Source organism: Rhinatrema bivittatum, chromosome 2 (genome assembly GCF_901001135.1).
Source record: "Rhinatrema bivittatum chromosome 2, aRhiBiv1.1, whole genome shotgun sequence".
NCBI classification, from domain to species: Eukaryota; Metazoa; Chordata; class Amphibia; order Gymnophiona; family Rhinatrematidae; genus Rhinatrema; species Rhinatrema bivittatum.
In genome coordinates, this window is record NC_042616.1 from 153,446,075 (window position 1) to 153,466,071 (window position 19,997).

At 42.3% G+C, this 19,997-nt stretch overlaps 1 protein-coding gene across 3 annotated transcripts in view; it reads right to left on the reverse strand.

The window, feature by feature from the left end:
• Nucleotides 1-17,526: 17,526 nt before the first annotated feature.
• The window catches only part of STAM (signal transducing adaptor molecule), a 214,711-nt gene continuing 212,240 nt past the window's right edge, over nucleotides 17,527-19,997 (reverse strand). For 2 of the 3 annotated variants that reach the window (XM_029588751.1, XM_029588753.1), the window contains one exon: nucleotides 17,528-19,786. In XM_029588751.1, coding sequence (XP_029444611.1) covers nucleotides 19,567-19,786 — 220 coding nt within the window. In that variant the 3' untranslated portion in view covers nucleotides 17,528-19,566. Of the gene's footprint in view, nucleotides 19,787-19,997 lie in introns of all 3 variants that reach the window. The other variant, XM_029588752.1, reaches the window with a different exon arrangement.

A 19,997-nucleotide genomic window follows, 5' to 3' on the forward strand; every position in this document is an offset into this window, starting at 1 on the left:
AAAAAAAAGGCCCTGTATTATGATTATTGTTAAGAATAACAAAAGGGAAAAGTGAGTACTTTCTCTGAAATAAATAATAGAAATAGTAAACCTCCCATTCCAACACCACCAACTTCCAGCGCTCAAACAATAACTACCTTACCTAAGTAAGGCAACACTGAAAATATTACACCGGGCCTTAAAGCTTCAATATTTCTATTAGAAAAATGGAATAAGCCAAGCTGCTATAGAGCCCTACCTAGACACTAATGCAGCAATCACAAGTGCAGACCCTCACCTAACAAAGAATAAAGAGACCATAAAGCATAAATAGAAACATTTACACAAAAACTGAACTGGCAACCGCAACAAACCAGAATCTCCGTATGCAGTGCAACAAACAAAAAAGAGATATCAACAGTCTTCATAAAATAAAGCAAGAAATATAAAATCAATAGCACTAAAACCATACTAATAAAAAGAACAGATTATTTCAGAACAGCTGATGGAGTATCCAATAATTAAAAACTTATACAAACAATTTCTAGATGCCAATAAAATATTTCAAAACAGCAGGCACAAAGATCCAATATTTAAAAATAATGATTAAAAAAATGTTCTGCTCCCCATACCTGGAAACGTTCAGTTTCTAGGTGCCCTGAAATTGTTGTAAATTGGGGAGCTGGGGGGGGGGGGGGAGGGTTTTGCCTGCAACTTTCTCCTCTCTCTGTTACACACGTACTCTCTCATTCCCTTACATAGGCTTTCAATCACACAAATTACACACATGCTTCTCTTTCTTTTATACACACAGGCTCGTAATCATCACACTTACATACATACTCAATCACATACACAGGCTCTCAATCACAGACTTACATACATGCTGTCTCACACACACCCACGCGATCTCAAACACATATGCTCACTCAGTCATTTACTCTCTCCCCACTGAACTAGCGGCAGCAACAGCCTCCTCCGCTTCCAATTTTCGCAGCCTTGAGAAAGGAGTCCCATCGGCCGCAGGGGCTGACGTTGCTCATTTTGCTCTGGACCACGCTGCTCTTCTTCAAGCCAATGCTGCACGCACTTTAACAAGCATGGTTTCTTCTTCCCCAGCCTGTGGCCACTGCACTTCACTTCCACTTCCAGGTCACGGCAGCGGGAAGAAGAGACCATGCTGATGTCGCTGACTCCAGCTCTCCTGCTGCGTTCCACCCGGGCTATCAGCATTCTAAGCCCGGGCCGAGGAAGAGTTCCCATTTCACTGGGATAGGGGGAGCAGCTGGGCTAGCAGGTGACCGGAAAGTTTGGCAACACACTGGTATACTGCTGGTCTGGATGATGTCTCTGACTTATAGCTCTTTTCCTAGCTGCACCCATCACAATCCATCTGCTCTTTGCTTTTGGGATCCAATCCAGTGGGAGCACTGAGCGAAGAGGGTCATTTTGCTAGTGGCTGAAGAAAATCGTATTGCTTTGGGAAACTTTAGAACTTAAAAAGTTTTGAGGGAGAAGAAAACTGTGTGTTTCTTATAAAAAAGAAAGCCAAAAGGTAGGAAATAGACCAGAGTTGTATATACCTAACTAAAAAAAGTTGAAAAAGCTGTTACTCACCTTGAAAAGGCGTTAGAGGACTGTGATAGATTTGAGTAGGTGCCAACTTTTGTTAAACAGAATAGCAGTGAGTCACTCAGGCTAACTAACTGAAGCGTAAATCACCCATCGTGAAAACTTGTTTTGTACTAACTTGCCTTAGAAACATAAGATATATTGCAGGGAAAGAGCTCAGTAACCCACAATCCAGTGGAGGCAGCAAGTGGAGAGGATAATCTTGGTGGTGGCTGAAGAGAATCTGTAAGTATTGCTTCTGGAAATTGTAGAACTTTAAAAGTTTTAGGGAGGTGTAAGCTATTAGGATATATTCTTTAGTGTGTATGTTTTCTTATAAAAAGAAAGCCAAAAGGTAGGAAAAAGCTTAGAGTTTGTGTGTGTTCTGAAAGAACTCAGAAATGAAATTTCAGACCTATTACAAGTAATTAGTAACCTATTATTAAAATCATCTATTGTACCTGAAGACTGGAACATAGCCAATATAACCCTGATATTTAAAAAGGGCTCCAGAGATGATCCAGAAAACTGTAGACTGGCGAGCCCGACTTCAATGCTGAGAAAAATCGTGGGAATTGTTATAAAGAATAAAATCACAGAACATTTAGATAGATATGATTTAATGGGAGACAGCCAGCATGGATTTACCCAAGGGAAGCCTTGCCTCACAAATCTGCTACACTTTTTGAAGGGGTGAATAAAAGCAAGTTTGTTTACTGTAAACAATGTTTTCCATAGATAGCAGGATCATTTAGCCATGCTGAATGGGTGACATCATCCATGTCATCACAAGGCAGAGCTTTTCTCTTGTAGCTTGAAGAGCTTTTGTACTGCAACTGCGCTGCTGTTCCCTCGCTCCTCGAGCTTTCTCCTCAGTTTTCAAGCAAGTAGATGTGAGTGTAAAATTCTTATAGATGGCTGTCCAGGAAGGTGGGTGGGAACGCATGGCTAAATGATCCTGTTATCTATGAAAAACACAGTTTATGGTAAGCAAACTTGCTTTTTTCTGTTGATAAGCAAGCTTATTTAGCCATGCTGCATGGGAGTCCCAAGCAGATAGGTTGCTTACCCTGTAGCGTTTTCACGATATGCTGCAACCTATCTTATGTGGATAGACATCAGATTTTTGAATGTGGTGTAGTGCTGCTGATCCCAATGCACTGTCTGCTGCCAACTACTGGTCCAGGCAGTAATGGGAAGTAAAAGTATGTATTGAAGACCATGTCGCTGCTCTGCAAATGTCTTGTATTGATATGCCCTGCAAATGTGCTATGGAAGTTGCTGTGGCTCTGACCTGATGAGCTTTTATTTGATTTAATAAAGTCTTTGATTTCTGTGAAAAGCAGAATTGGATGCATGCTGTTATCCAACTGGATAGAGTTCTCTTTTAGAGACTGGCCTCGCTGGGTTATTTGGGTTAAAAGACACAAAAAGTTGAGATGTGTCTCTAATAGTCTGAGCTCTGTTTTTGTAGTAAGCTAACACTCTTTTACAGTCCAATGTGTGAAGAGCCTTTTGTCTCTCATTAGTATGAGGTTTGGGAAAAAGGACTGGTAAGGATATTGGTTCAAGTGAAAGGATGAAACCACTTTTGGAAGGAAGAAAGGGTGAGTCTGTAATAATAGTTTGTCATGGTGGAATTGTAGATATGGAAAGTTACTAGGGCTTGAAGGTTACTTACTCGTCTTGCTGATGTAAAGGCAACCAAGAAGAGAACTTTCCAAGTGAAATGCTTTAAGGATGTGGATTCTATGGGTTTGAATGGAGCTCCCATCAGAGTTTTGAGGACTACATTTACATCCCATGGAACAGGGGGTTTCTGCAGGGGTGGATGAATTTAATTCAAACCTCTCATGAATGTTGAAATGAAGGGATGAGAAGAGATGGATATGTTCCTTGTTGAGTGATAAGCTGCTATAGCATTTAGATGCACTCGAATAGATGTAACTGCTAATCCTGTTAGAGATAAAGAACATAAATACAATAGCAAAAGCAGGTGAAGGGGTTAACTCATTGCTGATCGCACCAAGATGAATACCTTTTCCACTTAAAAGCATAGGGCTGGATTTTAATACCTACACGCGGGCGTAAATTTGTGTGCACAACCCGGCTCGCACAAATGTATGCCCAATTTTATAACATGCGTGCGCAGCTGCGCGCATGTTATAAGAACCAGGGTTGGCACGCAAGGGGCTGTACAATAGTGTACCTTGCATGCGCTGAGCCCTTGGGGAGCCCTGCTGGCTTTCCTCGTTCCCTCCAAGGCCGCTCCAAAATCGGAGCGGCCTTGGAGGGAACTTTCCTTCCACCCCCCCACCTAACCCGCCCCCCAACCCTACCTAAAACCTCCCCTAAACTTTATTTTATAAGTTGCGCCTGCCTCCAGGCAGGCATAGGTTGCGCGCGCTGGCCGACGATCCCAGGCACAGCAGCAAATGGCCGCTATGCCTGGAGACTCCAGCCCCTCCCCGCCCTTTTTTTCAAGCCTCAGGTCTTACATGCGTCCTGGGGCTTTACGCATGCTGCCAGGCCTTTTAAAAATAGGCCCTATGCGTATAGGGCTTTGAAAATCTGCCCCATAATTCTTTCTTGTTGAAGGTTTTCTGGCCACTATTAATATGTCTGATATAGAAAGGGAGATGTCGTTTTTTTCAATAGTTCCTGCTCAATCTCCATGCTGTCAACTGAAGAGGGGAGTACATGGGATGAATGAGGTTTCCTTCTTCCTGTGATAGAAGAAGCAGGTTGGTTCCCAGTGGAATCGGTGGTTGAATTGACAGATAACCATGTTATGCTTATCTTCTTATCTTGGCCAAGCAGGAGCGATGAGAATCATCTCCGCCCTGTCCGCTATGCATTTCTGTATTGTGTGTGAAATTAATGGAATTGGCAGAAAGGTGTAGAAGCAGGCCATTCATCCAAGGTATTAGGAAGGCATCCTGAGAATCTCCCTGCACTTGGAAGAATTGAGCAAAACCTCTCCACTTTCTTGTAGGTCTCTGACCCAAAGAGATCTATGTGTGGAGTACCCCAGCGTAGGAAGATCTTGTCCACTACTATCTGGTTTAGAGATCATTCGTATGGGTGTAAGATTCTGCTGAGTTTGTCCGCTGTTGTGTTTGCAAGTCCTGGTAGATAGGATGCTTGAAGGAATACTCTGTTTTTCTCTGCCCATTCTGCTACTTGAACTGCTTCCTTGCAAAGAATCCTGACCCTCCTTGTTTGTTTATGTAGAATATTGCTACGTGGTTGTCTGTGTGAATCATTACGGATTTGTTTCATATCCACAATTGGAAAGTGAGTAATGCCTTGTTTATTGCTCTCAATTCTAACAGGTTTATTTGATGACACTGTTCCTTTGGGGTCCAGACTCCCTGCATTTAAGTTGGAAAGATGGGCTCCCCAACCTTTCGTTGACACATCTGTCATTATGATGAGTTGATGGGGAGGGTTTTAGTGGAGCTCCTTTGGTTAAAACCGAAGATAAGCTGGTGGCCTATAATTCTGATAGTGTGGTTGGTAAGATCTGTTTGGTCTTCTATAGAAATATCTTTTTGAGGTGCTTTGGCTGTCAGAAGGAGATGTTAATGATTGGACTGCTAAATTTTGTTCTTTTATTTGAGATACCGTTTCTCTGAGTTTTTTGCCAGAGATTTTCTGCTCTACAGAGCAAATTAGCTAGTTTGCCATGGATATCTTTCTCTTATGCTACTAGCACGAAGCCATGCTAGTTGCCTAGCTGCTATGGAGCTTGCCGATGATCTGGCGGAGGTATCAAAGGCTTCATATACCATCCTTAAAAGATGTCACAAACCTTCTTGTAAGTCCTGGAGGGTTGTGGAAAAACCACAGCTCCTTGTGATGTTGTGAATAATGGCTTTAGTCGCTGTGCACATTCATATAAATATTGAGCTATATAGACTTGATGTTGATGGATACGGGAATTGAGCAATGGAATTCTGGTATACTTGTGCCCAAAATTATCCAAGAGCTTATTATCTTTGCCTGGTGGAGTACTGGAGTATAACCTGGTCTTCTTAGCTTTTTTTCATAGCCAATTCTATGACTACAGAGTTATGTGGAATCTGAACATTGGCATAGTATGTCATTTTTTGCATTCTGTACTTTAAATCTAATTTCCTGGATGTTGGTGTTATCAGGTATGGAGCATCCCATTAGTGTTTCCAGTATTTGGTGAGAAGGAAGTGCAGTCAGTTCAGCTGGAACATTTAATATCTTTAAAATATCTAAAACTTCAGTTGTAGGATCTGGGATTTTCTGGGTTTCTATATTTAGAATGGAACCTAATTTTTCCAAAAATATTTAATAAGTAAGGTCCTCTGGTGGTGAGGACAGTTGTGGGTGTTCAGCCAGTGGGCCAGTCAGTTTCCCTGTAGAACTCCCTGGAAATAATGGGGAGTTTTTAGGTGGACTTTCTTGCTCTGGTGAGGCTGGTGGAGAAGCGGAACCTTGAGGGTTTTGTCCGATTGCTGGTGAGGAAGGGGAGTCATGTTCTGTTGCTACATTGTTCCTCCCAGAAGGGGATGGGGAAGAATGGTGTGATGGCATATTGTCAAAAACATTTTAAAGAATAGATGTGATCTGTGACATTTCTTGAGCTGATATTTTTTGTGACGGAACTGAGTCACCTCACTTTCCCATCATGCAGAATTTTTTCTTTGGGGGTTTAACTTTCTTTTCTCTGTATCATCTTGGTAGAATCTTGGTCATTTTCTAGACTGAATCACAAGATCCTTAGATGATCTTGCAATTTCTGGTGAGGAATCCTAGCTCCCTGGAGAGTCTGCTATTTCTAGATCAGAAAAATGAAGCATAGATATCAGAGACTGAAAACTTTTCTGAAGGGAGGCAGAGTCTGGTACCCTTTGCCTTCTCAATGAGGCTTCAGGGAAAATGGTATAAGATGCTTTGGTTTTTTTAGATGACTTTTGTGGATGTGTTACATGTTGCTTGTGTGTCAATTTTAGCGATGCAGAGTCATGTTCCAAAGGGATTTGTTTCCTATACATTGAGTGTGTCATAGATAGAGTTGCGATGGAGAAGGTACAGAGAAGGGCAACCAAAATGATAAAGGGGATAGAACAGCTCCCCTATGAGGAAAGGCTGAAGAGGTTAGGACAGTTCAGCTTGGAGAAGAGACGGCTGAGGGGAGATATGATAGAGATCTTTAACAGCATGAGAGGTCTTGAATGAGTAGATGTGAATCAGTTATTTTCACTTTCGAATAATAGAAGGACTAGGGGGCATTCCATGAAGTTAGCAAGCAGCACATTTAAGACTAATCGGAGAAAAATCTTTTTCACTCAACGCACAATTAAGCTCTGGAATTTGTTGCCAGAGGATGTAGTTAGTGCAGTTAAGTGTAGCTGGGTTCAAAAAAGGTTTGGATAAGTTCTTGGAAAAGCCCATTAACTGCTATTAATCAAGTTTACTTAGGGAATAGCCACTGCTATTACTGGCATCAGTAGCATGGGATCTTCTTAGTGTTTGGGTAATTGCCAGGTTCTTGTGGCTTGGATTGACCACTGTTGGAAACAGGATGCTGGGCTTGATGGACCCTTGGTCTGACCCAGTATGGCATATCTTACATTCCTATGATACTCTGCAGCAGTGGTTCTCAACCTTTTGCCCATCGTGACACACCTGACAGACAACACTCACATGTGTGACACACTGCTCATTACAATCCATGGTGGAAATTTAAAAAAAAAAAGGCCCAGTATTACTTTTATTGTTAAAAATGACACAAGGAAAAGATAAGTATTTTCTCTGAACAGAAATTACACAAATAGCATACCTCCCATACCACATCTGCACCAGTTTCCAGCACTCAAACAGTTACCTAGAAAAGGCAACACTGAGAATAATACATCAGGCTTTAAAACATCAATACCCTTAGGAAAATGGAATACGCCAGGCTGCTATGCAGCCCTACACAGAAACTACATGCCAGCAGAAAGACGTCACCTCAGTCACTTGTGCAGATACTCACCAAAGTAAAGAATAAAGAGACCATAAAACAAATAGAAACATGCAGACAAAAACTGAACTGGAAACCGCAAGAAGCTAGAGACTCTGTATGCAGTGCAACAAAGGGAAAAGAGAAACATCACCAGTCTTCATAAAACAAATCAAGAAATATAAAATCAATAGCAATAAAACCATAATAATTAAAAGAACAGATTTCAAAACAGCTGATGAATGGAATATTCAATGATTTAAAACTCAAAACATTTCCAGACATCAATAAAATATTTCAAAACAGCAGACACAAAGACCCAATAATTAAAAATAAGGATAACAAATTGCTCTGCTCTTCATACCTGGGAATGTTTGATTTCCAGGTGCTCTGAGATTGTGATTAGCAGGGGGGAGGGAAAGAGAAAGGGGAGGGAAGAGTTTGCTTGCAACTTTCTCCTCTCAGTCAGACACAAATATACAATCCTCTCTCACACTTTCACAGGCTCTCAATTACACATTTACACACACAAGCTTTCAGTCACACACTTACATACATGCTGTATCTTTCTCTCACCCACACAGGCTCCCAATCACACAGACACATATGCTATCTCTCTCACACTTATACACACAGGCTTTTAATCATACATACACATGCTCTCTCTTACAAACACAGGCTCTCAATCACACACACATACTCTCAAGTGTGTTTGTAAGAGTATAGTGATAGGAGTATTCTACTGTCTACCTGGCCAAAATGATCAGACAAATGACAAAATGCTAAGAGAAATCAGGGAAGCTAAACAATTTGGCAGTGCAGTAATAATGGGAGTTTTCAATTACCTGAATATTGATTGGGTAAATGTAACATCAGGACATACCAGAGACAAAGTTCTCTGAAATGCTTCAGGAAATAAACAACTGCTTCATGGAACAACTGGTTCAGGAACCAATGAGAGGGGAATTATTTTAGATTTAATTCTTAGTGGAACGCAGGATTTGGTGAGAAAGGCAACGGCAATAGTGATCATAACATGAACTGATTTGACCTAATGACTGGCAGGGGACAATATGTAAATCTTCAGCTCTAACACTAAATTTTCAAAAGGGAAACTTTGATAAAATGAAGAAAATAGAAAAAAATTCAAGGTGCAGCTGCAAAGGTTAAAAGTGTACAAAAGGCATGGACAGAGTCCGATCTCTGGAGGCTAGAGTGGCAGACATGGAGGAGCTGAGGCAGACAGAGAGATATATAGATGAGACCTTCAGGGACATAGTAGCTAGAGATGTGAATCGTGTCCTCGATCGTCTTAACGATCGATTTCGGCTGGGAGGGGGTGGGAATCGTATTGTTGCCGTTTGTGTGTGTAAAGTATCGTCATAATCGTTAAAATCGTGAGCCGGCACACTAAAACCCCCTAAAACCCACCCCCGACCCTTTAAATTAAATCCCCCACCAAATGCATTAAATTACCTGGGAGTCCTCCGTAGCGGTGGTCCGTGGCTAAATCTGGGGAAGGGGGAGCACGAAAACCGGCACACTAGATCGTGAGGTCTTCAGCCGGCGCCATTTTTCAAAATGGCCACCACAAAATGGCGGCGGCCATAGACAAAAACGATTCAACGCAAGAGGTCGTTCCGGACCCCCGCTGGACTTTTGGCAAGTCTTGTGGGGGTCAGGAGGCCCCCCCAAGCTGGCCAAAAGTTCCTGGGGGTCCAGCGGGGGTCAAGGAGCGATTTCCTGCCATGAATCGTTTTCCGTACGGAAAATGGCGCCGGCAGGAGATCGACTGCAGGAGGTCGTTCAGCGAGGTCCAGAACCCTTGCGAGATTTCCGGACCTCGCTGAACGACCTCCTGCAGTCGATCTCCTGCCGGCGCCATTTTCCGTACGGAAACGATTCGCGGCAGGAAATCGCTCCTTGACCCCCGCTGGACCCCCAGGAACTTTTGGCCAGCTTGGGGGGGCCTCCTGACCCCCACAAGACTTGCCAAAAGTCCAGCGGGGGTCCGGAACGACCTCTTGCGTCGAATCGTTTTCGTCTATGGCCGCCGCCATTTTGCGGCGGCCATTTTGAAAAATGGCGCCGGCTGAAGACCTCACGATCTAGTGTGCTGGTTTTCGTGCTCTCCCCCTTCCCCCGATTTAGCCACGGACCGCCGCTACGGAGGACTCCCAGGTAATTTAATGCATTTGGGGGGGGGGTTCGGGAGGGTGGGGGATTTAATTTAAAGGGTCGGGGGTGGGTTTTAGTGTGCCGGTTTTCCTGCCCTCCCCCTTCCCCCGATTTACGATTTTTTGACGATAAATCGGGGGAATTGGTATTGTATCGTGGCCCTAACGATTTTTGACGATTTAAAATATATCGGACGATATTTTAAATCGTCAAAAAACGATTCACATCCCTAATAGTAGCCAAGTCCCAACTTCAGACTGGCAGCAGTGGTGCTGCCTTGGAGGAAGAAGATCTCATGATTGGAGAGCATCAAAAGGGTGCAGCAGGAAAGATTCCTTTAGCAAGGACCTAATCTCCAGGTGATGCATTGTCCTTTCACACTGAGGATATCTCCCCAGGAGGGAAGGGTTAGGTCGGCCGTCATAGTTGGTGATTCGATTATTAGGAAAGTAGACAGCTGGGTGGCTGATGGGCGTGAGGATCGCCTGGTAACATGCCTACCTGGTGCGAAGGTGGCAGACCTTATGTGTCACCTAGTTAGGATTTTAGACAGTGCTGGGGAGGAGCCGGCTGTCGTAGTACATGTGGGCACCAACGACATAGGAAAATGTGGGAGGAAGGTTCTGGAAGCCAAATTTAGGCTTTTAGGTAGAAAGCTTAAATCCAGAACCTCCAGGGTAGCATTCTCTGAAATGCTCCCTGTTCCACGCGCAGGTCACCAGAGGCAGGCAGAGCTCCGGAGTCTCAATGCGTGGATAAGACGATGGTGCAAGGAAGAGGGATTCAGTTTTGTTAGGAACTGGGGAACCTTTTGGGGAATGGGGAGTCTCTTCCAAAGGGATGGGCTCCACCTTAACCAGGGTGGAACCAGACTGCTGGCGCTAACCTTTGAAAAGGAGATAGAGCATCTTTTAAACTAGAACAAAGGGGAAAGCCGACAGTCGCTCAGCAGCGCATGGTTCGGAGAGAGGTATCTTCAAAGGATACTAATGATGCATTAGAATTAGGGCATCCCGACAGTGAGGTTCCAATAATAAGTAGTCCAAGTGCCTGTAACTAAAAACTCACCTGAGCTAAAAAATTCTAACTTATCTCTATCAATTAAAAAGCAGAATGAAAATACAAACAAAAACCAAACTTTGAAATGTTTGTATGCTAATGCCAGAAGTCTAAGAAGTAAGATGGGAGAATTAGAATGTGAATGATGACATAGACTTAATTGGCATCTCAGAGACATGGTGGAAGGAAGACAACCAATGGGACAGTGCTATCCCGGGGTACAAATTATATCGCAATGACAGAGAGGAGCACCCGGGAGGCAGTGTGACACTTTATGTCCGGGATGGCATAGAGTCCAACAGGATAAACATCCTGCATGAGACTAAATACAAAATTGAATCTTTATGGGTAGAAATCCCTTGTGTGTCGGGGAAGACTGTAGTGATAGGAGTATACTACTGTCCACCTGGTCAAGTTGATGAGACGGACAGTGAAATGCTAAATTAGGGAAGCTAACCAAATTGGTAGTGCGGTAATAATGGGAGACTTCAATTACCCCAATATTGACTGGGTAAATGTATCATCAGGACATGCTAGAGAGATAACGTTCCTGGATGGAATAAATGATAGCTTTATGGAGCAATTGGTTCAGGAACCAACGAGAGAGGGAGCAATTTTAGATCTAATTCTCAGTGGAGCACAGGATTTGGTGAGAGAGGTAACAGTGGTGGGGCCGCTTGGCAATAGTGATCATAATATGATCAAATTTGAATGACTGGCAGAGGAACGGTATGCAAATCCACGGCTCTCGTGCTAAACTTTCAAAAGGGAAACTTTGACAAACTGAAGAGTAGTAAATCACCTGGACCGGATGGTATACGCCCCAGAGTTCTGAAGGAACTAAAAAATGAAATTTCAGACATATTAGTAACAATTTGTAACCTATCATTAAAATCATCCATTGTACCTGAAGACTGGAGGATAGCTAATGTAACCCCCATATTTAAAAAGGGCTCCAGGGGCGATCCAGGAAACTACAGACCAGTTAGCCGGACTTCAGTGCCAGGAAAAATAGCGGAAAGTGTTCTAAACATCAAAATCACAGAACATATAGAAAGACATGGTTTAATGGAACAAAGTCAGCATGGCTTTACCCAAGGCAAGTCTTGCCTCACAAATCTGCTTCACTTTTTTGAAGGAGTTAATAATCATGTGGATAAAGGTGAACCGGTAGATATAGTATACTTGGATTTTCAGAAGACGTTTGACAAAGTTCCTCATGAGAGGCTTCTAGGAAAAGTAAAAAGTAATGGGATAGGTGGCGATGTCCTTTCATGGATTGCAAACTGGCTAAAAGACAGGAAACAGAGAGTAGGATTAAATGGACAATTTTTCTCAGTGGAAGGGAGTGGGCAGTGGAGTGCCTCAGGGATCTGTATTGGGACCCTTACTTTTCAATATATTTATAAATGATCTGGAAAGCAATATAACGAGTGAGATAATCAAATTTTCAGATGATACAAAATTGTTCAGAGTAGTTAAATCACAAGCAGATTGTGATAAATTGCAGGAAGACCTTGTGAGACTGGTAAATTGGGCATCAAAATTGCAGACGAAATTTAATGTGGATAAGTGCAAGGCGATACATATAGGGAAAAATAACCCATGCTATAGTTACACAATTTTAGGTTCCATATTAGGTGCTACAACCTAAGAAAGAGATCTAGGCGTCATATTGGATAACACATTGAAATAGTCTGTTCAGTGTGCTGCGGCAGTCAAAAAAGCAAACCGAATGTTGGGAATTATTAGAAAGGGAATGGTGAATAAAACGGAAAATGTCATAATGCCTCTGTATCGCTCCATGGTGAGACCACACCTTGAATACTGTGTACAATTCTGGTCGTTGCATCTTAAAAAAGATATAATTGTGATGGAGAAGGTACAGAGAAGGGCTACCAAAATGATAAGGGGAATGGAACAGCTCCCTTATGAGGAAAGACTAAAGAGGTTAGGACTTTTCAGCTTGGAGAAGAGACGGCTGAGGGGGGATATGATAGAGGTGTTTAAAATCAGATCAATCTAGAACGGGTAGATGTGAATCGGTTATTTACTCTTTTGGATAATAGAAAGACTAGGGGGCACTCCATGAAGGTAGCATGTGGCACATTTAAAACTAAGCGGAGAAAGTTCTTTTTTACTCAACACACAATTAAACTCTGGAATTTGTTGCCAGAGGATGTGGTTAGTGCAGTTAGTATAGCTGTGTTTAAAAAAGGATTGGATAAGTTCTTGGAGGAGAAGTCCATTACCTACTATTTATTAAGTTGACTTAGAAAATAGCCACTGCTATTACTAGCAATGGTAACATGGAATAGACTTAGTTTTTGGTTACTTGCCAGGTTCTTATGGCCTGGATTGGCCACTGTTGGAAACAGGATGCTGGGCTTGATGGACCCTTGGTCTGACCCAGTATGGCATGTTCTTATGACATTGTTTAAAAATACAATCTTAGAAGCGCAGTCTAGATGTATTCCATGCATTAAGAAAGGTGGAAGACAAAATGATTACGAGCATGGTTAAAAGGTGAGGTGAAAGAGGCTATTACAGCCAAAAAAAAAAACCATCCTTCAAAAATTGGAAGAAGGATCCATCTGAAGAAAATAGGAAAAAGCATAAGCATTGTCGAGTTAAGTGTAAAACATTGATAAGGCAGGCTAAGAGAGAATTTGAAATGAAGTTGGGCGTAGAAGCAAAAATTCATAATAAAAACTTTTTAAAATATATCCGAAGCAAGAAACCTCTGTGGGGAGTCGGTTGGACCATTAGATGATCAAGGAATTAATGGGCTCTTAGGGAAGATTGTTACGGAGCGTGGATCCTTATGCCAAGGGGAAGTAGGTACCACCTGTGGGGAGGAGCCCCACAGGTCTTCACCACTACCAGCCCTGTTCCCCTCAGGTTGAGCCCTTGGGTACCGGGGCTGGCTGGACTTAAGTGGGGCCCCAGGAGACAGAGTCCAAGTGTAAGTGTAGCTCTTAGCAGGCAAAGATGAGTCGAAGGCTGGAGCTGGCAAAGCAAGACAGATGGCATGACTGGAGGTCTGGTACAAGCAGTCGACAGGCAGCAAATCTCAGAGGTCAGGAACAAGCAGAGGTCTTGGCAGGCAGCGAATCTCGGAGGTCAGGAACAAGCAGAGGTCAAGTTGGTCAGAAGCAAGATTACAGGAGCGGGACTATCAGGAACACAAGCAGGAGCCAAATAGCCAAGGCGAAGGCTTGCAGGAAAGACCTTGCCTTAAATAGTCCAGAGTCAAGAGGGAGGAGCCCTAGCACCTTCCATTGTGATTCCCTTAAATGATGTCAGAGGCCGCGCGCACCTAGGAGTACAGGGCACCCCTGAGGGACTAGACCGGGCACCACTGCGTCTCGGCCGAGAAGGAGCAGCAGCATCGGAGGCCTGGTGTAAGCCCTGCATGGAGGGAGCAAGCATCCTGATAGGGAGCAGCAGCGTTGGAGGCCTGACGAGGTTCCTGTGGGGAAGGAACAACAGCGGAGGCCTGGCGGATGCCCTGTGCAGAAGGAGCACATGGCCGGGGAGGAGCAGCTGCGTCATAGGCCCAGCAGGAGCCCGGAGTGGAGAGCACATGGCTACCGCGCATCCGATGGTCACGAGAGTTCCAGGGCTAGCAAGCGGCAAGCAGCCACGGCAGTAGGTGGAGGGAGCAGGCTGCGGCCTACAGCGGCCGGATCCCATAACAAAGATAAGGCCAATGCAGAAACACTAAATGAATTCTTTGCTTCTATGTTTACTAATGAGGATATCGAGGAGATACCGGTTCCAAAGATGGTTTTCAAGGGGAGGAGTCAGATGAACTGAACCAAATCACTGTGAACCTGGAAGATGTATTAGGCCAGATTTTCAAATCAAAGCGTAGCAAATCACCTGGACCGGATGGGTATGCACCCCAGGGACCTGAAGAACTCAAAAATGAAATTTCAGATCTATTAATTAACATTTGAAACCTATCATTAAAATCATCCATTATACCTGAAGACTGGAGGGTGGCCAATGTAACCCTAATATTTAAAAAGGGCTCCAGGAACGATCCAGAAAATTATAAATCAGTGTGCCTGACTTCAGTGCCAGGAAAAATAGTGGAAACTATTCATATGCTCAAAATCACAGAGCATATAGAAAGACATGGTTTAATGGAACACAGCATGGATTTATCCGAGACAAGTCTAGCCTCAGAAATCTGCTTCATTTTTTTTGAAGGAGTTAATAAACATGTGGATAAAGGTGAACCAGTAGATGTAGTGTATTTGGATTTTCATGAGGCATTTGACAAAGTCCCTCATGAGAGGCTTCTAAGAAAACTAAAAAGTAATGGGATAGGAGACGATGTCCTTTCATGAATTACAAACTGGTTAAAAGACAGGAATCAAAATTGACCATTTAATCCTACTCTATCAGTGGAAAAGTTAAACAGTGGAGTGCCTCAGGGATCTGTACTTGGACAAGTGCTTTTCAATATATTTATAAATGATCTAGAAAGGAATGCAACAAGTGAGGTAATCAAATTTGCAGATGATACAAAATTATTTGCAAGACAGGAAGATTGATTGGGCATCTGAATGGCAGATGAAATTTAATGTGAATAAGTGCAAGGTGATGCATATGTAGAAAAATAACCTATGATGTAGTTACACAATGTTAGGTTTCTTATTAGGAGCTACCACCCAGGAAAAAGATCTAGGCGTCATAGTGGATAATACAGTGAAATTGTCAGCTCAATGTGCTGCAGCAGTCAAAAGAGCAAACAGAATATGTTAGGAAATATTAGGAAGGATATGGTGAATAAAACAGAAAATATCATAATGCCTCTGTATCGCTCCATGGTGAGACAGCACCTAGAGTACCGTGTACAATTCTGATCACCACATCTCAAAAAAAGATATAGTTTCAATGGAGAAGGTACAGAGAAGGGCAAACGAAATGATAAAGGGGATGGAACAGATCCTTTATGAGAAAAGGCTAAAGAGGTTAGGGCTGTTCATCTTAGAGAAGAGCCAACTGAGGGAGGATATGATAGAGGTCTTTAAAATCATGAGGGGTCTAGACCGGGTAAATGTGAATCGGTTATTTACTCTTTTGGATAATAGAAGGACTAGGGGGCACTCCATGAAGTTAGCAAGCAGCACATTTAAAACTAATCACAGAAAATTCTTTTCCACTCAACACACAAGTAAATTCTGGAATTTGCTGCCAGAGGATGTGGTTAGTGTAGTTAGTGTAGCTGGGTTTAAAAAAGGTTTGGATAAGTTCTTAGAGGAGAAGTCCATTAACTGCTATTAATCAAGTTGACTTAGCCACTGCTATTACTGGCATCAGTAGCATGGGATCCACTTAGTATTTGAGTACTTGCCAGGTACTTGTAGCCTGGATTGGCCACTGTTGGAAACAGTATGCTGGGCTTGATGGACCCTTGGTCTGACCCAGTTTGGCAATTTATGCCCTCTTTTACCCCATAGGCTCTCCATCACAGACACACATGCTCTCTTTCTCATTTATACATACAGCTTCTCAATCACACATACATGTGCTTTCTCTCTCTCACACACATTCTCTCAATCACACATTAACATACATGCTCTCAACACACATGCTCGCTCGCTTACTCACTCTCTCCCCCCCCCCCCCACCAAAGAACTGGTGGCAGCAGTAACCTTCTCCTCCTTCAACCCTTGCAGTCTCAAGAAAGGAGCCCCATTGGCTGCGGGGGCGGACGTTGCTCCGGGCCATGCTGCTCTCCTGCTTTGGTCTACTGCTGCAGCACTTGTACCTAGCATGGCCTCTTCTTCCCGCGCACATGCAGCCATTGCACATCACTTCCTCTTCCGGGCTGCAGGGGGGGGGGGGAGGGGGGCGGTGTATAGGAAGAACAGACCATCCTGCAAGTGCCACTGACTTCAGCTCTCCTGCAGTTATCCGCTTGGGCTATCAGCCATTTCAAGCCCGGGCGGAGGAAGAGTTCTCATCTCGCTGGGGCAGGGGGAGCAGCTGGACCTGCAAGGGACCTGAAGTGTGGCAACACACCTGCGTGTGCTTGGCGACACACTGGTGTGTCGCAATACACTGGTTGAGAACCACTGCACTGGAGAACTGAAAGCAGGCTTGGTAGACTGGTTATTGGTTAGGCCCATTTATTTCTTGCCAATTCTACCATAAACACTAAAAGCCATATATTCAAAGTGTCCAGTGCCTGATTTAAGATGCCTAAATTTGGACTCTTATTTAAATACCTACATGTAGCCAATTAAGGCACCTTAAACAACCGAATATAAGTACTTAAACTTGCCTAGTATTTAAGATAGAGCACATATTTTACAATTTAAAATTAAAATAAGACTCTCCTCCCCTGGCCTCACCTGTTTTAGGGTCAAATTTAAGGGCCTTGTAATGTAAGGCAACTAAATTTTGACACTCAGAGCTCCCCAAATTTTAAATTTAAAAGTCTAGATCTTTTGAAGATTGGGTTCTAAATAGATGGTCAGGATGCACCTTTTGGGCAATTAATTAGCTGTGGGGTTGGATAATGAGTGATGACTATTTGAAAATATGCATGTTAATTTATACACTCTGCCTCAATCTTCCATTCTTGTACTTTTTTTTATGTATTGTTGGATTATGTTTGTGTTATGATGATGTAAGTTACACTAGGTCCTTTTTGGAGTTGGGCAACAAATTTATAATGCAATAAAATAGCTGGACACATAGTATTACAGTAACTAGATACAATGTGTTACTTTATTGTAATTTAGGGAAATTGTTGAGACTAAAAGAAAAAAGTTGGAGATTAATTATTTCTTGACCTGTACATTGGAACATGCAAAATCAAAGAGCTTAGAAATGGTCAGTTAGCTAGTAGTGTAGTACTGCTTAATATACACTTGCTTATTGGTTTGCAAATCAAGTTATCATATAATCTGTATAATATCTCGCGACCATTTGATAACGAAATGTGCAAACTGATTGCATGGGCAGGGCATATTTTAAGATCGATGGTGTGTACCAGGTTCCAGTTTTTATCATGAGTTTAATTATAACATATGAGTTTCTCACCTGCAAATGAATAGCAATGGCATGTGCAGGCATGACTAACTGCACGCCATTAAACTCTGGAGTGGCTCAAACTGTTATGCAATAGGAGTCTCAAAGCGCTTGTGTTTGTGGGTACCAATTATATACTCATTCAGGTTCTGTTATGAATCGTTCAGATGAAAACAGCTGAATATTTTTTTCCAAATAAAGACAATTTCTGAATTAAATCAAAGACTACTATATAATAGCATGACATATTTAAATATGTACATAAGCCATTAAAAAAAATCCAAAAATAAAAGTACAATTTACTACATGGATACATCACTATATCAAAGAAACAGTCATAGAAATTAAATGCCTCTGTGCCTGTGTATTCTATTCCTTTGATTTTGTTGTTGTTGCTGCTATTTTAAGAACAAACAAGAATTAAAACAGACTTCCATAATGTTAGATAATTTGTTCTCTTTCCAGCTGCTTAAGAATTCCTTTTGTTCCTGTCCAAGTCTATGTTTCTCAGTCTTTGGTGCCCTTTACACCAATATACAGAATACAGCTCAGCAGGCTAATTACATATTCTATACGGAAAGGTAAGATAATGATACATTTTCAAGTCCAGTTGCAGGGTATAAGATTTCCATCTGCTCTTCTGTGGTCCCACAATGCCAAGAAAAGTACTCGTTTCAAACATAACCCTCATTGTAATGTAAAGAGTAATTTTCTGTAATTTTCATCTGGAAGTTTAAAATTTAGTTGACTAAGCTCACACTGATAAGCAATGGCAAGTAAAAATGCCCAAGCACTACAGCTGTCATAATACATTGATCTTCCATTCATAATTAAAGGAACCTAGTAGCACTGGCTGCATAGCTCAGCTATAGTGCTGCAGTACAAGAGACTTGGGTATGAGTCTCCTATCCAATGGGACTTAGGTATACCACAGACGTGATACAGTCAAGCACTGGGTGGGGGGGAGCAAAGGTAAATGTCATGACTGCAGCGATACTTGCAGGAAGAGTGGAGCCGAAGGGTTCAGTCAACAAAGCATGCCATCTGAGAAAGGAGGCGCGAAAGAGGAGCATGGGGCAGGAGGAATTGTATTCCTACATAAACTGAAAACTTGTATGGAGTTCACATGGCCCTCATTATTTGAACTGTGTTATACAGAACAGATTCTTCTCTCGGTACTGAGGAAAACTGCAGTTTTAATAAAACTACATAAAAACACTATAAAACATGGCAATCTCAACTAAGACTGTAATAAAATAATAGCAACATAAATTAAACAGTATGTTAAATATATTCACATGATCACAATGGCTATCAAAGTGGCCATTAAGGAAATCAAACGTCAATATATGTACATGATATATTGGCAGTAAATGTTTGTAAGCTTGGAGGTTTCAAAAGTCAGCCAATTTTTACCATCACAAATAACCATGTACCAATCTGTAGGTGTTTTCAAAAAAATGAAATGTTCCACATTCATTCCTCTATAAGGTAGTGTTTGTTCATTTTTATAAACTGAAAAACATGAAAAATCAGTGCAAATTGCATATAGTTCTACCCTTTCAATCATTAAACTTGTTCACAGATATAAATTTCCTATTAGGCAGAGGAAAAATGAAGCTGTAACATTAAACAAGGAAACTTGTATCACTCCCAAGTGGACTTAGCAGAGGTCTGAGATGATTAGGAATCTGAATTCCTAGGTTCTATAGTAGTGCCTTCTGGGAGTACGTTTCTTGTTGCTGACTTCCTGTTGACTGTGGCAGGGTTGAAGAGGCTACTACATTATAGTTTGGCACCTGGGATACATTAGTGGTAGCATTCTGGTACGCAGCAATATCAGTAGTGTTAGCAGTGGGTGGAGGACTGTACACTGTGCTCTGACTGCTATACGTGCTTCCTGGAACAGAACTGGCCATCGTACTGCTGAAAAGCAAAATGAGATAGTATTACTCTCTTGCAAAAGGAAAACAAAACATCCCCAACATAACCTTAACTACTCCCGTCATGGCTAACCACACATTTTGCAACAATGTTTCTCATTAGCCAATCAGCAGCACTAATGTTACCCAAACTATTACTTTTGCAGTGTGTGCAAAGAAGGCTGTTTTCATGTTTCTACTGCATTTGACACAAT